The sequence below is a fragment of the Chiloscyllium plagiosum genome, unplaced genomic scaffold, assembly GCF_037043375.1.
Source record: "Chiloscyllium plagiosum isolate Xiang-an unplaced genomic scaffold, Cpla_swu_hap1 HiC_scaffold_37, whole genome shotgun sequence".
Classification (NCBI taxonomy): Eukaryota; Metazoa; Chordata; class Chondrichthyes; order Orectolobiformes; family Hemiscylliidae; genus Chiloscyllium; species Chiloscyllium plagiosum.
The window spans coordinates 26799087-26822091 of record NW_028270175.1 but is presented as its reverse complement, the minus strand read 5'-3'; the positions used below and the strand labels follow the sequence as shown (position 1 = coordinate 26822091).

The 23005-nt window shown below is 40.5% G+C and overlaps 1 protein-coding gene across 1 annotated transcript in view; it reads right to left on the bottom strand.

Annotated features, from left to right (window-relative positions):
* zmynd12 (zinc finger, MYND-type containing 12) overlaps positions 1 to 23005 on the bottom strand; it is a 32411-nt gene that overhangs the window by 1557 nt on the left and 7849 nt on the right. The window contains exons 4-7 of the mRNA XM_043675682.2: positions 22159 to 22328; positions 20384 to 20506; positions 14197 to 14323; positions 10315 to 10460 (exon numbers count right to left, since the gene is read on the bottom strand). Of these exons, the coding sequence (XP_043531617.1) occupies positions 10315 to 10460; positions 14197 to 14323; positions 20384 to 20506; positions 22159 to 22328 (566 nt within the window). The remainder of the gene's footprint in view (positions 1 to 10314; positions 10461 to 14196; positions 14324 to 20383; positions 20507 to 22158; positions 22329 to 23005) is intronic.

Below are 23005 nucleotides of genomic sequence, written 5' to 3'. Positions count from 1 at the left end.
CTTTGAGCCTGCTCATCCATTCAGTAGGATTCTTCCTGATCAATTTCATCAGTTGCATTGTTTCCTAAAGCCCTTGATCTTTTTCTCATTGACAGAGCATCATAACAGAGGAGCAGAGTTAGGCCATTCAGCCCATCAAGTCTGCTCTGCCATTGGATCATCAATAGCGCTATGGGGTAGAGAATTCCAAAAATTTTGCACTGTTACATGAGAAATTTGTTTACACACATACCTAAATAGTTGATCCATTATCCTGCTATTGATCTCTAGTTCTAAACTCTTCAACCAGGGAAACAGGCTCTTGTACTCCATCTGAGAGAAAACAATTTACTTGATTTCCCCAGAGTTCTCCTACTATGATCACAGATCATTCAAATATATTACAAAATTAATCAGCTGACTGTGAATTACACTACTCTTATCAGTGTTACAGCTTTTGAAGACAAACCAATGCAAGTTCCATGGCTTTGAAAATGCTTCTATTAATATTCTTTGCTTTACGGACAGAATGATCAGTAATCTCATATTGTTAGGCAAACTCTTCGAGAAAATACAGAGTAGGAATTGGACTGCTGAAAAATCACTACCACAGTAATGCATTTCAATGAGTCATTGATCATTTTCATGTTTTACTCAATTAACTTGCTGTAGGCATAGAAAGTGTTGCAGGACTTTGACTACAGTTCAGTTAGTAAAGACTTTTTTAAAAAAAGCATTTACTGTTGTATTATTCAGAACCTTTGAAATTTTATGGATGGGTTTAGTCATATGATACAAGATTCATTTCGTTATGAATTTTTCTCTCAGATTTTGCATTAATGCATGTGTTTCTCAAATGAAAAGACAATGTTTCAAATTAACATTTTCACAAAAGAGTTTCACCTATTTATGAATGGCAAGCAGATTCCTCTATTGTTTTCCTGTGATGTATTTTGAAGATTTATGGATATGTTGTGTCTGCCAAATAAAATGCAGTTTTGACCAGCAGTAGATTTTTTTAAAATTCCTCTGAATTTTAAGATTCTTGATTCTATCCAAGATATGAATTGATGGGAGTACAATCAGAGCTACTCTTCCCTCTGAATAAATGAAGTGGTTTGAGCTATCTCAAGCCTTGTGGAGGCCTCTTGAGTACCTATATTGTACCTTCTGAGCTTGCCTATATAATCTGTAGTCGTATATACCTGCAGTGCTTGTTGCTCAGGAGCTGTTCCAGGTACTTTTCTGTTCTCTTATTTCTTACTGAGCTTATTAAATAAAAGTCAGTCCTGTTTAAGTACATTCATCCTCCTTTCTCTGAGTGGTGATATGCTAAACTGGGTTAAATGTGAAAGTGGTAGATTTGATATTGTATTTAATACTTGCATGAGATGGAGTATAGATTGAATGTTTTTCTTTGTGTTATGGGTCTGTTTGTAAACAATTTATCTCCAATCCTAATGGACCAATTTTAACAAACCATGGTACACAGATTATGGCTCAAGGAAGAACTAATTTGTTTTTGGCAGTTAACATTGGGAGAGAGGAAATTGACTTTTTTTCTTTTAAGAGCATTGAGAGTTCTGTTTAGAATGTTATTGATTGGTTTGGAATGTCATGGATTATGTTAGCTGCTGTGTTCCAATTTTCACAGTTGTCAAAATGTGAGGAGTTTTCAGCGCAGGTTGTTGGACATGGATTGGCTTGAAGCCTCAGTGGGCTTAAGTTCTGAATAAAGAAAAACTTCTTTTTTGCAGTTAAAATGTCAACCAGGTAGTACAAAGCTTCAAAGGAAGTTCTGCATAATTGGGATAACGTTGAGCTAACGCATTATGTGTTCTAAAAACTGCTCTATTGATTTAACTTTTCTCTTATTTTTGGGGGTTCTTAAAAAAAAGGCTATTTTCATTTGACACTGGGATGAGCTGTTATGGATTCTGAAGACAAGAATCTGAAGAAAACAGGCAAACTTGCTGAACAAACTTGAAACATTTACTTGTCTGTTCTCTATATAGATGGTTTCTCCTCACCCCACTGACTCTTACTGGATTATAGGTTCACAGGTACCACCAGCTCTGTGACAAGGTGGCGAGTAGTAGTGTGTAACTTTAGCAGAGAATTGTGATAATCTAATCTACCATTAGATTCATTTTAATTGAGGAGAAAGTGAGGACTGCAGATGCTGGAGATCAGAGCTGAAAATGTGTTGCTGGAAAAGCGCAGCAGGTCAGGCAGCATCCAAGGAACAGGAGAATCGACGTTTCGGGCATAAGCCCTTCTTCAGGAATGAGGAAAGTGTGTCCAGCAGGCTAAGATAAAAGGTAGGGAGAAGAGACTTGGGGGAGTGGCGTTGGAAATGCGATAGGTGGAAGGAGGTCAAGGTGAGGGTGATAGGCCGGAGTGGGGTGGGGGCGGAGAGGTCAGGAAGAAGATTGCAGGTTAGGAAGGCGGTGCTGAGTTCGAGGGATTTGACTAAGACAAGGTGGGGGGAGGGGAAATAAGGAAACTGGAGAAATATGAGTTCATCCCTTGTGGTTGGAGGGTTCCTAGGCAGAAGATGAGGCACTCTTCCTCCAACCGTCATGTTGCTATGGTCTGGAGTTGAAGTGTTGAGCCACGGGGTGGTTGGGTTGGTTGGTCCGGGTGTCCCAGAGGTGTTCTCTGAAACGTTCTGCAAGTAGGCGGCCTGTCTCCCCAATATAGAGGAGGCCACATTGGGTGCAGCGGATGCAATAGATGATGTGTGTGGAGGTGCAGGTGAATTTGTGGCGGATATGGAAGTATCCCTTGGGACCATGGGGGGAGGTGTGGGCAGAAGTTTTGCATTTCTTGCGGTTGCAGGGGAAGGTGCCGGGAGTGGAGGTTGGGTTGATGGGGGGTGTGGACCTGATGAGGGAGCCACGGAGGGAGTGGTCTTTTCGGAACGCTGATAGGCGAGGGGAGGGAAATATATCCCTGGTGATGGGGTCCGTTTGGAGGTGGCGGAAATGACGGCGGATGATACGCTGTACATGGAGGTTGGTGGGGTGGTAGGTGAGGACCAGTGGGGTTCTGTCCTGGTGGTGGTTGGAGGGGCGGGGCTCAAGGGCAGAGGAGCGGGAAGTGGAAGAGATGCGGTGGAGGGCATCGTCGACCACGTCTGGGGGGGAATTGCGGTCCTTGAATTGCGGTCCTTTTCTCCCCCCAGACGTGGTCGACAATGCCCTCCTCCGCATCTCTTCCACTTCCCGCTCCTCTGCCCTTGAGCCCCGCCCCTCCAACCACCACCAGGACAGAACCCCACTGGTCCTCACCTACCACCCCACCAACCTCCATGTACAGCGTATCATCCGCCGTCATTTCCGCCACCTCCAAACGGACCCCACCACCAGGGATATATTTCCCTCCCCTCCCCTATCAGCGTTCCGAAAAGACCACTCCCTCCGTGACTCCCTCATCAGGTCTACACCCCCCATCAACCCAACCTCCACTCCCGGCACCTTCCCCTGCAACCGCAAGAAATGCAAAACTTCCGCCCACACCTCCCCCCATTATTTCCCTCCAAGGCCCCAAGGGACACTTCCATATCCACCACAAATTCACCTGCACCTCCACACACATCATCCATTGCATCCGCTGCACCCGATGTGGCCTCCTCTATATTGGGGAGACAGGCTGCCTACTTGCAGAACGTTTCAGAGAACACCTCTGGGACACCCGGACCAACCAACCCAACCACCCCGTGGCTCAACACTTCAACTCCAGACCATAGCAACATGACGGTTGGAGGAAGAGCGCCTCATCTTCCGCCTAGGAACCCTCCAACCACAAGGGATGAACTCATATTTCTCCAGTTTCCTCATTTCCCCTCCCCCCACCTTGTCTTAGTCAAATCCCTCGAACTCAGCACCGCCTTCCTAACCTGCAATCTTCTTCCTGACCTCTCCACCCCCACCCCACTCCAGCCTATCACCCTCACCTTGACCTCCTTCCACCTATCGCATTTCCAACGCCACTCCCCCAAGTCCCTCCTCCCTACCTTTTATCTTAGCCTGCTGGACACACTTTCCTTATTCCTGAAGAAGGTCTTATGCCCGAAACGTCGATTCTCCTGTTCCTTGGATACTGCCTGACCTGCTGCGCTTTTCCAGCAACACATTTTCAGCTTCATTTTAATTGAGCCAAACAATGTCCATGTGCTCATCTCCTCCCATGATTTCTCTCATCTCACATAAGTAATCTAATCTAATCTAATATTTTGCTTGGGGTTAAGTTGCATAAAAATTAGGAAATCAAATGTAAAAGAGAAGGTAGGATTGCAGGTTAATAATGTGGCTAATTGTAACCATAAAAGGAAGGGACAGAATATGTAAACTTCATATTGCTGCAAGGAACCATAAAAATGTAGGTAAGTTTGATATTATAACAAACTTTAAAGACTTTGCATCTCAATGCGTGAAGCATTCAGAATAAGAGACAAACTGGTGCAAATCAAGATAAATGAATATGATCTATTTGTGGAAACACGATTACAAGAAGATCAAAACTGGAACTTGATATTCAGTGATGTTTGATTTTTCAGAAAGATCGGAGGGATGGGAATGGTGGTGGCATAGTGCTGGTATTAAAAGTGGAAATGAGGATGGTTGTGAGAGACAATTCAGGCTCAAATGATGTCGAGTCCATTTGGGCAAAGGTAAAAACAAAAACAGCAAGAGATGGAAGATATTGGTAGGACTAGTGTACATACCCCAAAACAGTAACCACTCTGTAGAGAAGGTGATAAATCAAATAGTAGCATGTAAAAAGAACAGGGCAATAATTATGTTTGATTTTAATCATCTTGTTAATTTCGTTAATCAAATTGGAAAGGTTAGCTACAATAACAAATTCATTGAGTGCATTCGGGATAGTTTCCTACAGCAATATCTCTGGAGCCAAACTAGAGAGCAGGCTATCTTGGATCTAGTAATGAGTAATGAGGCGGGTTTAATAAAAGACCCGAGTAAAAGATCCTCTAGCAATGAGTGAAGTTAACATGATTGAATTTAATATTCATTTTGAGAGTGTGGGTCACAAACAACTGTGTTTAACTTAAGGGAAATTACAATGAAATGAGAATAGGGTTAAAGTTAAAATGAGGATAGAGTTAGAAATAAAATGAACTGCGTGGATAGATGAGCAGGAATGACAGTAAGCAAGCAGTGGTAGGCATTCACAAAAGTACGTCAGAATTCATGCACCAGGTTATAGTCCAACAAGTTTATTTAAAATCACAAGCTTTTTGAGTGCTGCTACTTTTAAGGTTCTTTTAAGAACCACAAAAAATAAAAGGAAAGTTTAAAAAAAACAAATCAAGAGAGCAGTTTTTAGAATACACAACACATTAGCTCAACGTTGAAGTGAAGGGAAGCACACAGGCACAGAAGTTATCGGCACAGATTGTGCAAATGGAATTAGATTAGATTACTTGGATCAGATTACTTACAGTGTGGAAACAGGCCCTTCGGCCCAACAAGTCCACACCGACCCGCCACCCCCCATTCCCCTACATTTACCCCTTTACCTAACACTACAGGCAATTTAGCATTGCCAATTCACCTGACCTGCACATTTTTGGACTGTGGGAGGAAACCGGAGCACCCGGAGGAAACCCACGCAGACACGGGGAGAATGTGCAAACTCCACACAGTCAGTTGCCTGAGTCGGGAATTGAACCCGGGTCTCTAGCGCTGTGAGGCAGCAGTGCTAACCACTGTGCCACCCACAAACAGTCAACAGTCTAACTAATAAGTCTTTGCAGTTGATCAAAAGTGTCAGACAGTGTGAATACAGTGTCAACAGCTGAATAGCAAGTGAAGGGATGACATGATCCGATTAATTGAGGCAGAGAGACAACTACAAAAAATTAAGAATAACATGATGGTGGAGACGAACCAAATGGCTGGAATAACTTGATAGGTATAAGAGTTGCATGCCAAGAGTCTAACCAAAGTAACAAGTAATCAAAAACTCTACAAACTAATTACGGTAGAGAGATCATAAATTATCAAGGTGATGGTGTTAAAACAGAACTGTAAGGAAGATTTTACAAATATAGAACAGTATGGTGAGGTTACAGAAAGCATCGCATGAATCCAAGATCACGGTTTGGGCCATCTCTGTGGGTATGGAACTTGGCTATCAGTTTCTGCTCAGCAATTCTGCATTGTGCATCTCAAAGGCTGCCTTGCATGATGCTTACCTGAAGATCAGAAGATGAATGTTCTTGACCGCTAAAGTGTTCTCCGGCAGGAAGGGAACATTCCTGTTTGGTGATTGTTGCACAGTGTCCATTCACCTGTTGTCGTAGCGTCTTGCCAATATACCATGCCTTGGGACAACCTTACCTGCAGCGTATGAGGTAGACAACACTGGCCAAGTCACGTGAGTACCTGTTGTGCACGTGGTGGGTGGTGTTCCCACATGTGATGGTAGTACCTATGTCAATGATCTGGCATGTTTTGCAGAGGTTGCCGTGGCTGGGTTGTGCGTTATTGTGGTTGATGTTGTCCTCAAGGCTGGGTAGTTTGCTGCGAATGATGGTTTGTTTAAGGTTTGGCAATTATTTGAAGGGAGAAGTGAAGTTGTAGGGATGACATTGGCAAGATGTTCGTCATCAATGACATGCTGAAGGCCGTGAAGAACATGTTGTCATTTCTCCGCTCAGGGGAAGTACTGGATGATGAAGGGTGCTCTATTGGTCATGTCCTGTGTCTGTCTTCTGAGGAGGTTGTAGCGGTTTCTGATTGTGGCATGCTGGAACTGGCGATCCTTTGAGTTGAGGATCGTATCCTGTTCTGATGAGGACATCTTTCAGCAAAGGTTTCTGTCGCACTCCCCCTCATCTGAGCAGATCTTGTGTATGTACAAGGCTTGAACATAGGGGATGGCTTCTTTAACACGTTTAGAATGGAAGCTAGATATCGTGAGGTTATCCATGGGCTAAAGGTAGAGTGAGGTACTGAGGTGACTGTCCATGATGGAGATGCATGTGTCCAAGAATGAGACTAATTCTGAAAAGTAACCCATGGAATTCTGACGGTGGGATGAAACTTGTTAATATACTGTGTAGTCGTTTCAGTGATTCCTTGCCATGAGTCTGAAGGAAGAAAATGTCTTCAATGTAACTGGTATATAGCACTGACTTGAAGTCCGCGCAGCAAAGAAGATTTGCTTGAACGTGTGCATGAAAATGTTGGCATATTTGGGTGCAAATTTGGTCCCTATTGCTGTTCTGTATGTCTGGATGAAGAACTGGTTATCAAAGGTGAAGACATTGTGATCGAGGATGAAGCAACTGAGTTATAGGATGGCACCTGAAATTTGGCATTTATTGATTTTGAGTACTGAGGCTGTCGCAATGAAGCTATCATCATGGGGTTGCTGGTGTAGAGTGCCGAAACGCCCATTGTGATGAGGAATGTTCCTGGTTCGACAAGTCTGTGGGTGCTGAGTTTCTGTAAGATATCTGTAGCATTGTGACAAAAACTGGGGGTTCCTTGTACAATGGGTTTCAAGATGCCTTTGACAAAGCTGGAGAGGTTCTGACACAAGGTTCCATTCCCTGATAGGTGGGACATCTGGATCTATCGCTTTGTGTATCTTCGGAAGGCAGTAGAGTCTCCTGTGCAAGAAATACATGGGATGAGAGGGCATAGGTCACTCTGAAGGTCTGGACCGAAGGTCTGGATCAAAGGTCTTGATCAGTCTGTTAAGTTAATGAGTGTGTTCTTTGGTCGGATCAGCAAGTAGTTGTCTATAGTGTTCCTGGTTGTTCAGTTGTTGGTACGCTTTTGCAGTAGTCCATTCTAGTTTGTAGTATGGTTCATGTCAAACATGTAGCCCAACCATTTTGTTCTGTATTGTAAAATCTTCCTTCCTGTTCTGTTTTGACACAGTCACCTTTGGTTAGTTGTGATCTCAAATGATTTCAAATAAACCTGTTGGACTATAACCTGATGTTGTGTTATTTCTGACTTATCCACCCAGTCCAATACCGACACCTCCACATTCACAGAAGTAATTCATGACTCTCAGCAAAAATACATCCCAGTAATGGGTAATTTTCAGAGAGGGATAAGCAAATTATGGCTAGTTGAGGAAGTTAAGGAGAATTTTAAATTGAAAATAAAAGCAGATAAGGAAGTAAAAATCAGTGATATCCCTGAAGACATCTGGAGCACTGAGAGTAGTTTGGGTCCCCATTATTTAAGAAAAAATGTCATTTCATCGGATATAGTTCCGCTATAAGGTTCACTTGGATGATCCCTGGTCTGGAGGAATTGTCTTATGAGCAACGATTAAACAACATGGGACTCTACTCACTAGAATTTAGAAGAATGAGAAGTGGTCTCATTCAAATGTAGAGGATTCTTAAAGGGCGTGACGGTAAATCTCACAGGATATTTTCCTCATTGGAGAGTCTAGGACCAAAGGGCATGAATTTAAGATTGAGCTGACGCATTTCTTCTGAGGGTTGAAAGTCTTTGGAACTCCTTGCCACAGAGAGCTGTTGGGGCAGATTCCTTATGTATATTTAAGGCTGAGATAGATTTGTGAGCAGGAGGGGAATCTGGAGTTATGGAGAAAGAGCAGGGAAGTGGACATGAGTGTTGGATTAGTCATGATCCTATTGAATGACAGAGAAGGCTGGAGGGCCAAATGGCCTACTCCTTACTATTTCTTTTGTATTATTATAAATCAATTACATGAACCAACTGTTGCAACAGATGAAATTAACTGAGTGCCAGCTGTGGCTTAGTTGTTAGCAAGGTGAAATATGTGGATCTGGACTCGAATCCCATTCCAGGAGGGAGTGTACTGAGGGTGTGCTGCTTTGACAGCGATGCTGTCTTTTAGATTATATAGTTTCCATCTGCCCGCTCAGCTAGATGTGAAAGGTTCCATGGACTATTTCGGAAAACAGCAGATGATTCATCCTTGGTTGTTAGTCCAGTATTTAATTCCTCAACCAACAACACAAAACGAAATTGTGGTCATTATCACATTGCTAGCTATGGGAGTTTGCCTTGTCTGTATTGTCTGCTGCCTTTCCGATATTACAATAGTAACTTCAAAAATAACTTTATTGGTTGTAAAATGCTTTCAGATGTGGTAGTTGTGAAAAGCATGATATAAACTCAAATTTTCTTCATTTTTTTAACTATACTGTATCAGTTCAACCTTTGGGCTTCACACTGATTTATTCTGGTACTGCCCCCAATAATTATTTTAAACCACTGAGCCATCAGGGGAATCTTGAACTTTGTTTCGAGCAGAAGGTGTGCAATCAGTGCTGTTGGATAATGAGTGAGAATTGTGTTCCATAGTGCAATCTTTACCATGCCGGGAGATGTACTGGACCTAGAAGGTGAAGGATCGAGAAGGCAGCATGATAGCACAGTGGTTATCACTGCTGCCTCTCAGGGCCAGGAACCCAAGTTTGATTCCAGCCTTGGGCGACTGTGCAAACACCACACAGACCTTCTCCCCGCATCTTATGGATTTCTGCTGGGTGCTCTGGTTTCCTCCCACAGTCTGAAGATGTGCAGGTTAGGTGGATTTGTCATGCTACATTATTCTGCATTGTCCAGGGATATACAGGCTAGGAGGATTAGCCATGGTAAATGTGAGATTACAGGATAGGTTGGGGGACTGGGTGTGGGTGAGATGCTCTTAGAAGGGTCGGTGCTGACTCGATGGGCTGAATAGAGATTTGATGAATTTGAAGTAGTAAATATAATTTGCTTCCTGCCCTGTGTGGGATATAATTAATAGGTAATGGAAATCATTCCCCAAAGTAGAAATCCTTTTCCAAAGGTGCTAACTTATCTCAAAGCACCTTACTGCAACTTACTTATCTATTGCTTATCTGACAATACAACACCTCTTAGCCGATATGGACAGTTCTTCTCATGATCATTGGCAAAAATGTCACTTTGTTGTCAATTGCCCCTACTGGCAAATTGCACAGGTTGATGTTGGACACCTTAGTTAATTTTTATGTTCATAGTTCAGTTTGCTAAATTGATGTAGGACTTAAGATTCCACATTTGCCTGACTTGGTACTATAACCGATGAAGCAGTCATTCAATAAGCCTTTGCCCTTTCTGGTACTATCATAATGCAACAGGACCTTTTATCTCTTCACTTGTGACCTTCTATAAAGTTTCATTGCTTATCAATTTGGCAAAAGCTTGATCCTCGTCTTTAGCAACTTAACAATAATAGAAGTGCAAAAAATCATATTTGGATCAAGTTTATTCTGTCCATGTGTTCAGGTTATGTCTTCTGATAGGGTAATGTAAATCCTACCTTTTTGAAATCCAAGAAAAGGAAATAAAGCATAGCCAGGGTCTCAGCAATTTTTCCAATTTTGCCTTGTTTTGGAAGGTACTCTTGGTTCCGCAGGTCAAAAATTGCATGCAGAACTTGAACTGCTTCTGCTTCCTGGGCATCATCTTCAGGAGACACAACGTGGTTGTATTTAGAAATAGAATCTCACTCAGGTATTGTTCACTCAGCTTGTGTAACCATATAACCCAAAAGGAGATGACATCCTCATAAGAGAGAGAAAATATAAAAGTTACAGAAATAAGTTGCGCAACTCCCATAGCTGATTAAATTAGCAATGGCCTGGGAGGACATCATTTGCATTTATCTTTCAGCCATGTTAAACCTTGTGATGCAAGCAACTATATACCTGAGGTTGAAACACATATTTTTCCACTTTTGTCCTGCTCTCATTAGCTGCAGATATAGTGACATATGAAATTGTTGCAGTTATAGTGTTTGTATCATTCATTGCCATTTCTATGGATGCCTGATTACATGAAGTCCATTTTATTCACCCATTCATCAATTTGAGTCATTAAGGAAAGGTCTACTGATAGCTTCTTTTGTAAAGACAATTTATATCTGAACCATTTGGATTGGATGGTTCAAAGGTTGATTTTTAATTTGTGCAATTAAAAGTTCTACAATCTGTACCGAGTCCACCAAAGGTCAGTCAGGATTCCCAGCTCTGCTTATTATGTGGTGACTCCTGCTGGAAATTTGTTTGAGCTAATGTTGCAGCATTTTATGTTGAACCAAGATATAATTAAAATACTGTCCACATCCCCCTAGTTACAAATCAGTACTCTCCTCTTACACAGTCTAAACACGTTGCTGTCTTTTATATTGGTAGTCTTGTGAATTGCCTTGATGTAAGCAAGACGAAAACCTTTGACAATATTTTTAAGCAATACTCAAATAATCTCCATGCAAGCAGCAAAGACCAAGAGGAGTTTTTTTTTTCTTAAATTAGTGTTTTAACTAGCACCTTATGAACTGGCACTCTTGATAAACTGGCAAAAATTATATGTCTAAAATACTGGAAGTTTACTGTATTATCGCAGTGTCCGAATAGTCAGTTGAGGGTGAGAGTGAGAAGGCTCTCTGCAGGTAGGTTTCTTTATTAATTTAAGGCAAAATTCAATTATTATTTAAGGGATAAGTAATTGTATGTGTAAATATTCCACTAGGCCAAACATTCTCCATTTTACATATTAAGTAATGAGATGTTTTCTATATTAATTTGATAGAATGGTTGATGTGAGAGTGATAAGGAAATATCAATTTTAAATAGTCACAGTGTCAAAGAAATCAGATAAGGATCTTTATGTAGAATGGCTATGCTACAGACAGAAGTTGATGCAGTGTGTAGATAACATTTGAAATAGTGAATCAGATCTGGATTGCTGTTGCAAAGACCAATGGATACCAGGTATTTATTCATCTCCTCTGCTGTTTCCTGGTTCCCAGTATTATTTCTCCAGCCTCATCCCCAAGGGGCCAATGTTCACTTTGGCTTCTCGCTTCCTTTTTATATATTTAAAGAAGCTCTTGCTTTTCACATTGATATTACTTGTAAGTTTATCATCATTTGTTTTCTCACTATTTTATTGGTTTTGAAAACTTTCCCAATCCTTTTGATTTCCCATTAATTTTTAATGCCACATCAAATGTTTCTTTTGGTCTGATAATATCCTTAAATGCTTGATAACTCTTGTGTTCTTCTTCTTCACTGGAATATGTCTTTGCTATGAACAACGAACAATTTTCTTAAATGTCTGCCACTGTTCCTCAACTGTCTTTGCTGCTAAACTCCGTCCTTAGTCTACACCAGCCGGCTCTTATTTAAGCTTAACACGGTTGTTCCCAAATCATGTTTCTCCCTCTCAAATTGTGATAAACTCTACCATGTTATGGTGCCTGCTTCCAAGGGGATTTTTTACTCTGGCATTATTTATTAAATCTGTCTCACTGCACATCACCAGACGAAAAAATAGCCCTGATCTTTGGTTAGATCCACAATATATTGGTTCTAGGAAACTGTCTTTAATACACTCTGTTAATCCTTTCTCACAGCTTCCTTTGCCAATCTGATTATCCCAATCTACGTGAAGATTAAAGTCACCCATGACTGATATACTGACTCTGTTACATGTACTTTTATCTCCTGATTTATTCTTTCTCACTGTACAGCTACTATCAGGGGATCTATTGACAGAAAACCAATGTTTTCTGTCCTTTAATATTTTTTACCTCTTCCCGTATGGATTATATCTTTATCTAAACATGTACTGGCACTGGGAGCAGTCCCAGAGGAAGTTCATTAGGTTGGCTCCAGAGCAGTAGTTTCCCAAAGGGCACTAGCAAAGAAGCGAAGATTAGCTATTTCCTTTTTACGGACAGGAGACAAACTATTTTATTTAATGGCTTGCAGTGCTGAAGAAGATAGCAGAAATCCAGATTTTTTTTAAGGATTCAGCATAGAACTGCAGCCAAGATCAAGTAATCAGATCTACCATATCAATTTAAAGTCAGGAGTTAGGCAAGCCTTTAGACAACTTTGTAACGACACTGAAAAATATAGCCAGAAAATATTAAGTTTAGAGATACAAATACAAGGCTAATAATCAACTAATTTGGGATTCTGCACACCCTAAACTATAAAAATTCAAAGAGGAAAGGTCAAGCTCTCAATATCGCAAACTCTTGACATTGCCAGAGCATATGAAGCCATGAAGCAGTTGAAAACACTGACTGCACAACAGCTAGGTTTCAACTAAACCAAATAATGGAGGAAGAACTTCTCCAGAAGCTGCATGAAGACCACATGGGAATGGAGAAATATATACGTGGATCCACATCAGCTGTGTACTGTATGGGTACCTACAAAGACATTGAGAAGTGTCTACATGCAACGTTTTCCAGAAGTACAGAAACCCACAGCAGGAAGAGGTAATGATAGCTACTGAAGTACCACCCAGACCACAGTTAATGACTAAAACCGTTATAGTGCTTACATTTTAAAGAATTGGGGATATTATGTATTGTTACATTGTTTGTTTGTAAAGAGCTAGGAACTAATTAGAAAGTAATTGTATGTGTAAATATTCCACTAGGCCAAACATTCTCCATTAGATAATCAAGTCATCTGACCAGGCAAGCATGACAGTTGTATTAAAGAAAAATAGCTCTCATCTATCCAAGTTTAAAGTGTGATTATTTGAACATCTGGGCACCAGAAGACAAGAGAACACGAAGTATGTATGTTTGTTGGCCACTGAATGTATAATTAATGTATGACGATATTGCTTGGCCAAATATGGGCATCAGAATCTTTATATCCTTGTCTTCTACGATTTTAAAAAACACATTTGATTTTTTTTTGTTTTCTATTCCTGCTTTGAAACCACACCACACCGCAAGAAACATCTGTCTATGAACACCTGCCCAATAATCAACATTCTTCTCGGCTATCCTACACTTCTCAGCCTTTATCTCTGCACATCCAGTTTATGACATACTCTAAATTAACTCTATTTCTGTAACCCTATGTATAGGCTGCCATCTATTCTACTTATTGATCATTAGAACTTGTTTGTTATACTAAAATTTCAGAAACTTCTCTGGCCATCCTACACTTTATTGGTTGAACTAGCAAGTCAATAATTATTTCAAACAGGTAATTTTACATGAAGAGAATTTGAAACAAATTTAAAATACTCCAGAAGTTGACTACCCTTATTGGAGGAATTGCCCTAAAGTGTATCTGGCAATGTGGCTGGATTTACTTCCTGTCAATATCATAATTTGTGAAAATACCATTCTTTATGGAAACAACTAAGTAAGTTGTATAATACAGACCGAAAACATCCTCTAAGTCCACGATAGTGGTGCCAGGTTCTGGCGAACTGAGGCCTGCTTTCCACAGTGTTTTCTGTATCTCTGTCTCAACAAGCTCACCCAGGAAAGTATTCCAGATATTGGTTACCTGTATTTAAAATATGAATCATAAATGTCTTTTGCATTTAAACAACTGACATATAATTACTTTTCTTGTTCAGAGAGATTTAAAAAAGACATTAGACAAAGTTTTTTTTTCCACAGTGGCTGGCTTGCATGTGGAATGAACTTCCTGAGGAAGTGATGGATGCAGGGATAGCTACGATACTTAAAAGACGTTTGGACAGGTACACAAATAGGAAAGTTTTGGAGGGATATGGATCAGAAGCAGGCAGGTGGAGCTAGTTTAGTTTGTGATTACGTTCAGCGTGGACTGATTGGACAGAAGGGTCTGTTTCCATATTGTATGACCCTGACTCTGTAATTGGTGTACTCAGCTCAATGAGTCACAATAAAAATGGTTGTCAAAAAGGATTGAAAGGCCAGTTATCTTAACCTCATCAGTAGGCAACATGCTATAATATTATTCAAGAGATAGACACTTACTAAAAACATTATGATTAAGAAATTAAGTCATGACACAAGCTGTGTGATGACAAATCTGGAGTCTTTTGAGTATATAATGTAAAAAGGAATTGATTAGTGGTGTGTTCTTGAAATTTTACTAGACTTTTTGATAAGTTGCCACTGTTGGTTCCACAAAATTAGGGCTTTTAGGACTGGGGATAATGTTAGTTGGAGGATTTTTGAATGGATAGAAAATTGTGTGTAGGAATAAATAAGACATTTTCAAATTGGTAGGTTGTAATCAGAGGGTTACTAAAAGAATCTTGGTAATTGGGCTCAATTGTGTACAATCTATATTAATAACTTAGATGAAGGGCACTGAGTGTAATATGTTCAAAAGTAAAATATTGCAGATGTTATAAATCTAAAATTAAAAAGTTGAACTGGTCAGCAGGTTTGGCAGCACCTGGAAGAGACTGAAACATTATCACTGAGCTGGCTTATTAACTTTGGCAGAATCTGTGCTGAGAGAGAGAGAGAAACAGAAGTCCTGATATTCACAGCATTTTCTGTCCTTGTAATGTATTCAGATTTGCTAATAAAAGCAAAACTAGGAGGATAAGTAAGTACTGAGGAGGATAAAATGAGACTAAAAAGACGTAGGAGGCTTACAAAATAGTAAAAGGTGGTAAAAAGAGTGGAGCAGATTAGGGATCTAAAAAGGAATTCGCACATTGAGCATGGCTAAAGTATCAAATGAATACTTTGCATCTGTCCCTCTACCATTGTTATGGTGAAAGAGAAGCAAATTCAGTGTTAAAGGGCTTAAAATTGATATAAAGGAGGATTAAAAATTGGCTGAGTGATGGGAAACATGAGTAATCACTAACAGATGTTTTTAAGGTTTTGTAGTGGAGTTCCTCGAGGGTCAGTGTTGGAAACCTGGCTTTTCTGATGCATATTAATTATCTATATCATAAGCTATAGGGCAAAATTTTAAAATTTGCAGATCATATGAAACTTAGAAGTATAAACTTGGGAAGATTGTGTAGAATTTCAAAAGGACAATGACAAGTTGGTGGAATGGGCGGATAGGTGGCAGGTGGAGGTTAATGTGGGCATGTGTGAGGTGATACATTTTGGAAGATATTATGACCAGTCATAGAATCATAGAGATGTACAGCACGGAAACAGACCCTTCGGCCCAACCCGTCCATGCCGACCAGATATCCCAACCCAATCTGGTCTCACCTGCCAGCACCCAACCCATATCCCTCCAAACCCTTCCTATTCATATACCCATCCAAATGCCTCTTAAATGTTGCAATTGTACCAGCCTCCACCACCTCCTCTGGTAGCTCATTCCATACACGTACCACCCTCTGTGTGAAAAGGTTGCCCCTTAGGTCTCTTTTATATCTTTCCCCTCTCACCCTAAATCTATGCCCTCTAGTTCTGAACTCCCCGACCCCAGGGAAAAGACTTTGTATATTTATCCTATCCATGCCCCTCATAATTTTGTAAACCTCTATAAGGTCACCCCTCAGCCTCCGACGCTCCAGGGAAAACAGCCCCATCCTGTTCAGCCTCTCCCTATAGCTCAAATCCTCCAACCCTGGCAACATCCTTGTAAATCTTTTCTGAACCCTTTCAAGTTTCACAACATCTTTCCGATAGGAAGGAGACCAGAATTGCACGCAATATTCCAACAGTGGCCTAACCAATGTCCTGTACAGCCGCAACATGACCTCCCAACTCCTGTACTCAATACTGTGAACAATAAAGGAAAGCATACCAAACACCACCTTCACTATCCTATCTACCTATTAACACAAACTTGATTGTGGTTTTTGAAGAAGTAACAAAGAAGATTGATGAGGGCAGAGCAGTAGATGTCATCTATATGGACTCCCTATGACCTTATCATTAAGTGTATAAGTCCTGCTAAGATTTGCTTTCCCAAAATGCAGCACCTCGCATTTATCTGAATTAAACTCCATCTGCCACTTCTCAGCCCATTGGCCCATCTGGTCCAGATCCTGTTGTAATCTGAGGTAACCCTCTTCACTTTCCACTACACCTCCAATTTTGGTGTCATCTGCAAACTTACTAACTGTACCTCTTATGCTCGCATCCAAATCATTTATGTAAATGACAAAAAGTAGAGGACCCAGCACCGATCCTTGTGGCACTCCACTGGTCACAGGCCTCCAGTCTGAAAAACAACCCTCCATCACCACCCTCTATCTTCTACCTTTGAGCCAGTTCCGTATCCAAATGGTTAGTTCTCCCTGTATTCCATGAGATCTAACCTTGCTAACCAGTCTCCCAAGGGGAACCTTGACGAACACCTTACTGAAGTCCATATAGATCACACCTACTGCTCTGCCCTCATGAATCTTCTTTGTTAGTTCTTCAAAAACCACAATCAAGTTTGTGAGACATGATTTCCCACACACAAAGCCATGTTGACTATCCCTAATCAGCCTTTGCCTGTCCCTCAGGATTCCCTCCAACAACTTGCCCACCACTGAGGTCAGTCGCCAGGTGAGGTCCCCCAATTTGTTATGGCTCCAGACAGAATATGTCAAATCATTAAGCTCCTGAATTAGGAAGGTTGAAATGGCTTCCCTTCGTTATTACCTGTCTTTTTGGTTGGTCGCAACAGGTTAATTTAAAATAGGTCTCTTTTCTTGTGAATATCTTTCTCCCAGATCAAATGACTTTGTTTTAAAAGGAACCAATTAGAACGTAAGAACTCTGAGCAGGAGGAGATAGTTCTGCTTTGCCATTTAACATCATCATGGCTGATCTTGTTTCTCCTTTCTTTAGATGCAGTACAGGGATTTTAATAGGTGCCCTAAAGTTGTGACCTTAAATGCACATTAGTTAACACACTAATACTTCAGGACATGAACATGCACAGATCAGGGTTGCAGTTGTTTTTAAATTTTTTTTTAATATATTCATGTCATGGTAATACAGGAGATGGCTTTCTGGGACTGCATAATGGGAAAGACATGGGGACAGGATCTAGAGGGTTCTATTCTAAAGGGGGTGTAGGAGAACAAGGACCCAGGTCTATATGTGCATAGGTCAACCAAGGTGGGAGGACAGGTTCAGTGATCAATCAATAAAGAATAAAGCACAAGAGCAAGGAGATTATGTTGAACTTGTATAAGATGCTGATTGGACCTCAGCTGGGGTACTGTAGTCAGTTTGACACACCAAACTTTAGGCCAAATGTGAAGATAATGAAACACACACAACAGCCTTATGAGAATGGTTGCAGGGGTGAGGAATTTCAAATTATAAGTATAGATTTAAGAAGGTGGTTTGATAAATTCCAAGCCAATTCCAGAGATTGTCTTGTTTTCAATACAATTTCCTTCGGTGAAGAGACTTTAACTTCCTCAATCTTACCCATTTTTACTTTACACCCAGTGTTACAGGTGCTCCCTGTGTATGTGGTTTTAAAATTTAAAGACATTTCTAAACTTATGAATGTGATTAACTAGACATTACAACAGGAACCTTTCTCCTTGGAGAATAAAATGATAAGAGAATATCTGATTGAAGCATTCAAAATCATGAGGGCACATGTTAGATTAAATAGTAACAGAAGTAAAACTGACACTGAAAAACTTTTTTGCGCAGCAAGTAGTTAGGGTTGGAATGCACTATCTGAGGATGACGTGGAGGCAAGTTTATTTGAGGATTCCAAAAGGTTATTGGAATTGTAGCCAAGTCCCATAACCATGATGACGGCCCCAACCATGATCTTGGGTTCATGTTGTGCTACATGTAACTCCACCACACTGTTCTGTGTTTGCAAAATCTTCCTCACTGTTCTGTTTTGATACCATCCCTTGATAACTTATTATTTCTCTACCTTAATTAGTTTGTACAGTTTTGGATTACTTGCTACTTCGGTTAGAACCTTGTTATGCAACTCTGTACCTATTGTGTTATCCCAGTCATTTAGTTTGTCTCTGGCACAATCTTACTTTTGAGTTTTTGTAATTATTTCTCTGCCTTAATGTCCCTTCGCTTACTATTCAGCTGTTGACACTTTTGATCACCTGCCAAAGACTTGTTATTCAGCCTGTCGACACTCCACCAACACCATTATGCTGTCCTATTTGTCCTATCTCTCCACCTATAAATTCTGTGTCTGTGTGCTTCCTTTCACTTCACCTGATGAAGGAGCAGTGTGCCAAAAGTTTATGATTTCAAATAAACCTGTTGGACTGTAACCTGGTGTTGTGTGACTTCTGACTTTGACTACAAATATGCAGGGGAATAGTAAAAGTGCACCCAGAATATAGTGTGACATTTTGGAATGACATACTCGAGACTGCAACAAAGTTCATTGGATTGATTACTGGGATGAGGGGAATTGTCTTATGAAAAGTAATTCAACAGAATAGGTCTAATTCCTAGAATTCAGAATGAGAGGTGATCCATTTGAAATATAAAATATTCATAAGAAGGGCTTGGCAAAGTAGAAACTGAGAGAAAGCTTTCACCAGCAGGGGCATCTAGAATGGAAATAGAAGAGTAATCAGAAACTCAGAATATGAGCTGAGAAATTCTATAATTTTAAGTAATGAAAATCTTTAGAACCTTCTTCACCAGAGAGCTGTGAGTGTCCTTTCAAACCTGGAGCTCAATGGATTTTTGAGTACTAATGGAATTGAGGAACAGAGGGATCATATAGGAAGGTGAAGGAGGAGCGCTCCAAAACCTAGTGCTTCCAAATAAACCTGTTGGACCTGTTGTGTGATTTTTAACTTTGTACACCCCAGTCCAACACCTGCACCTCCAAATCATACAGGAAAGATTTGAGTTAGAACATCAGATATATAGATTTCTTCTGCTCGATTACATCGAGTACTCCAATGTTCAGAAAACCGAAAGACTTTGGATGCTGGAAACCAGAAACAAAAACAGAAATTGCTGGAAAAACTCAGCAGGTCTGGAAGCATCTGTACAGAGAAATCAGAGTTAACACTTCCAGTCCAATGACCCTTGTTCATAACAGAACAAAAAAAAAACTGACCTCCCATGTTCAGCACAGACCGAATAAAGTTTCTACTCAGCATCTACCTGGCAACCCCAGAAGTATAGCTACTTCATGAGTGTCTTGCTTTCCATCAGAAAAGTTATTTTTTCCTGAATTAAGGTAACTTTTTAGTGGTAAAATTTAAATTCTCAAGCCTAATAACTCAAGAATTGAATAAGTCTCAGCCACTCAATGAGACTAATGGTACCTAGCATAGTGTTGACTTGTTAGCACATTTTAACTGGGATAATACTGATACTTAATACTAGTGTCCCCTTAGCTTAGGGTCTTAGGAATTCAATCAGAACTCCTGCTCCAATTCTTTGTAGAAAACCACATGAAAAATATATGTGCAAGTTTGCCTTCAACTGTGAGACATCTGTTGCTGAATGATTGCAAATACTTCATTCATGGGGAAAACGATAAGTTTGATAAAACTATCAGCGTGAGATCAGTGCATCCACAGAACTTTGCTCTTGCATGGGCCAAAACCTTCAAGCAAAGAGATACACACATTGTTAAATATTTAGTTTTTAAGGTGTTGATCGTGCTGCAGTGTGAGACACTGATGCTTACCTCCGAGTAGAGTGAGTCTGCTATATCCATCTTCTTCATTCTGTAAAACACGTTAGCCATGTGAAAATATCCACCAGCTGTCCGAATATCAGATGCACCAAACACTTGCGTGGCATGGTAAATCTGTTGAGAATAAATATCTGTTTGTGAGTTTTGAGAAGATTTGTAGCTCAGGTTGAGGTTCTGGATGTGCGTTTGCTCGCTGAGGCTGGAAGGTTCCTGTTCATACATTTCGTCACCCCACCAGGTGACGTCTTCAGCGAGCCTCCGGACAAAGCTTTGCTGATGATTCCTGCTTTCTATTATATGTTTAAGTTTCTTTGAGTTGGTGATATCATTTCCTGTTCTTTTTCGCAGGGGGTGGTGAATCAGGATAAAGTTCCCCTATCAACAAACATATTGGCTTGGACCCGATTTACCACCCCCTATATGTCTGTTGATAGGGGAACTTTATCCTGATTCACCACCCCCTGAGAAAAAGAACACGAAATGACATCACCACAGGAAATGACATCACCAACCCAAACATATAAATAGAAAGCATGAATCATCAGCAATGTTTTGTCCGGAGGCTCACTGAAGATGTTACTGAGTATGGTGATGAAACATCTGAACATGAACCTTCCAGCTCAGCGAGCAAACCTACATCCAGAATAAATATCTGCACTTCATTTCACAACTTTCAAAATAAAAATAGGTCTGATAATGCAGGATCTATCCACCATGTTTTATTTTAAACAAATAGTAAAACTATCTTATTACAGGCACATAAAACAGAAATATTCTTGATTATATTTTATGTCTGCCTGTCGGGCTGAAATGGTGTGGACAACCAGAATGACTTGGTGCAATTCCAGGTCTTTTGGTTAAAAAATCATCCAGCTGCATCAGTCAAAACAAATGTGTGAACAATTTAATGGGAATGGCAGTATTCTGTACTAAGTAAAATTCTATCTGGATAAAACAGCCAGTCTGGTTTTCGTGCTCACAATCTTTTGCCTCAGGGGCAAAAGTGTTATGACTGAGCTGTAACACAAAAGAATGCTAAACGTATAGAGCCATAGCGTTGTATAGCATGGAGATAGACCCTTTGGCACAAACCGGTCCATGCTATCCAAAATGTCTAATCTTGCTAACCCCATTTCTTTGCATTTGGCCCATATCCTTCCAAACCTTTCCTATCCATTTGTTTGTTCAAATGCCTTTTAAATATTATTAATGTACCCACCTTAATCACTTCTGCTGACAGCTCATTCCACATACATACCACCCTCTCTGTACAAAAGTTGCCCCTCAGGTTCCCTTTCCACTCTAATTCTAGTCCTTGATTCCACAACTCTGGGAAAAAGACTGAGTGCATTCACCCTATCCATGCCTCTCATGATCTTATACACTTTTATAAGATCCCCCCCCCCCCCCCACCCCCGCCACACCTCACAGTCTCCATGATAGAATGGTTTACAGGAAGGAAATGAAAGATTTGGTCTCAATGTTGTTCCAGCTTCAGCAATTCTCTCAGACAAGATTCAACACCCTTATGATTAAATGTCTGCTGACACTTTCTTGGCTGAGGAGCCTGGGTATTATTCCCAAAACCCACATCACAGTTAAAGTCTTTTAGAATGAGGGAAGGAAAAATATGAAGGAATTTCTAAAAATAAACTTTTGTACTGTCTATCTATACATCAAACTATCTATACATCAAACCATTCTCTTCCATATAGGCAAAAACTGAGCTGAACACTACAGTTATAAGACAATTCTCAGCTACTTACATCATCAGCAAAGTACCAGAGTGCTTTCTCGTTGTCACATTTGGCTGTGTACAAAAGGCCCAGGTTTCGGAATAATTTGTATTGGACAGCAGTAACACATTCTGTGGTCCTCATCACTGTCCAATGAGCCTGAGAGAGATAGTCTTCTGCTTCATCTAACTGGCCAAGGCCTGGGCAACATTCAGTACACAAAAAAGGTCAAATTACTAATTGAACATTAATAGAACAAGGCTCAAAAATATACCATCTCAGTCGAGTGGCACAAAGCCATGGACAGCTCAGTTACCCTGATTACCGGTTAGTGATCTTTGCCTAAAAGTGTCCATGTTTAGTTCTTTGATATTGTCAGTTTCAAGTTCTATGGCATTGCTTCCAGTCAAATATTCTGCTAACACTGACTTTCTCAGCTCATACATGAAAAGAGCTATTTGGGCAAGGTACTGATGGAATACTGGCACCAGCTAATGCTGCATATAAGGCCTCACAAATCAGTGATGGTTTATTCTGCTGACTCTATTTTAAAAATATATTATCTTTGTCATAGCCCAGAGGGGAAAAAACAGTATTATTTGGAATGTGAACATACTGGTTGTCTAGTTTGAAATATACAAGATGTGTCACAGCAGTATGAGCCAATCAGCAGTTTATCAGTGACCTTCTGTCCATCAGAATGTCAGAAGTGGGGATGATTGCACAATGTTCAGCGTCATTCATGACTCCTCAGATACTGAAGCAGCAACAAGATCACACAATATCCTGCTTGGGCTGACAACACTTGCATTATACAAATGACATTTAATGGTGTTACCATCACTGAATTCCCCCACTATCAACATCCTTGGGGTTA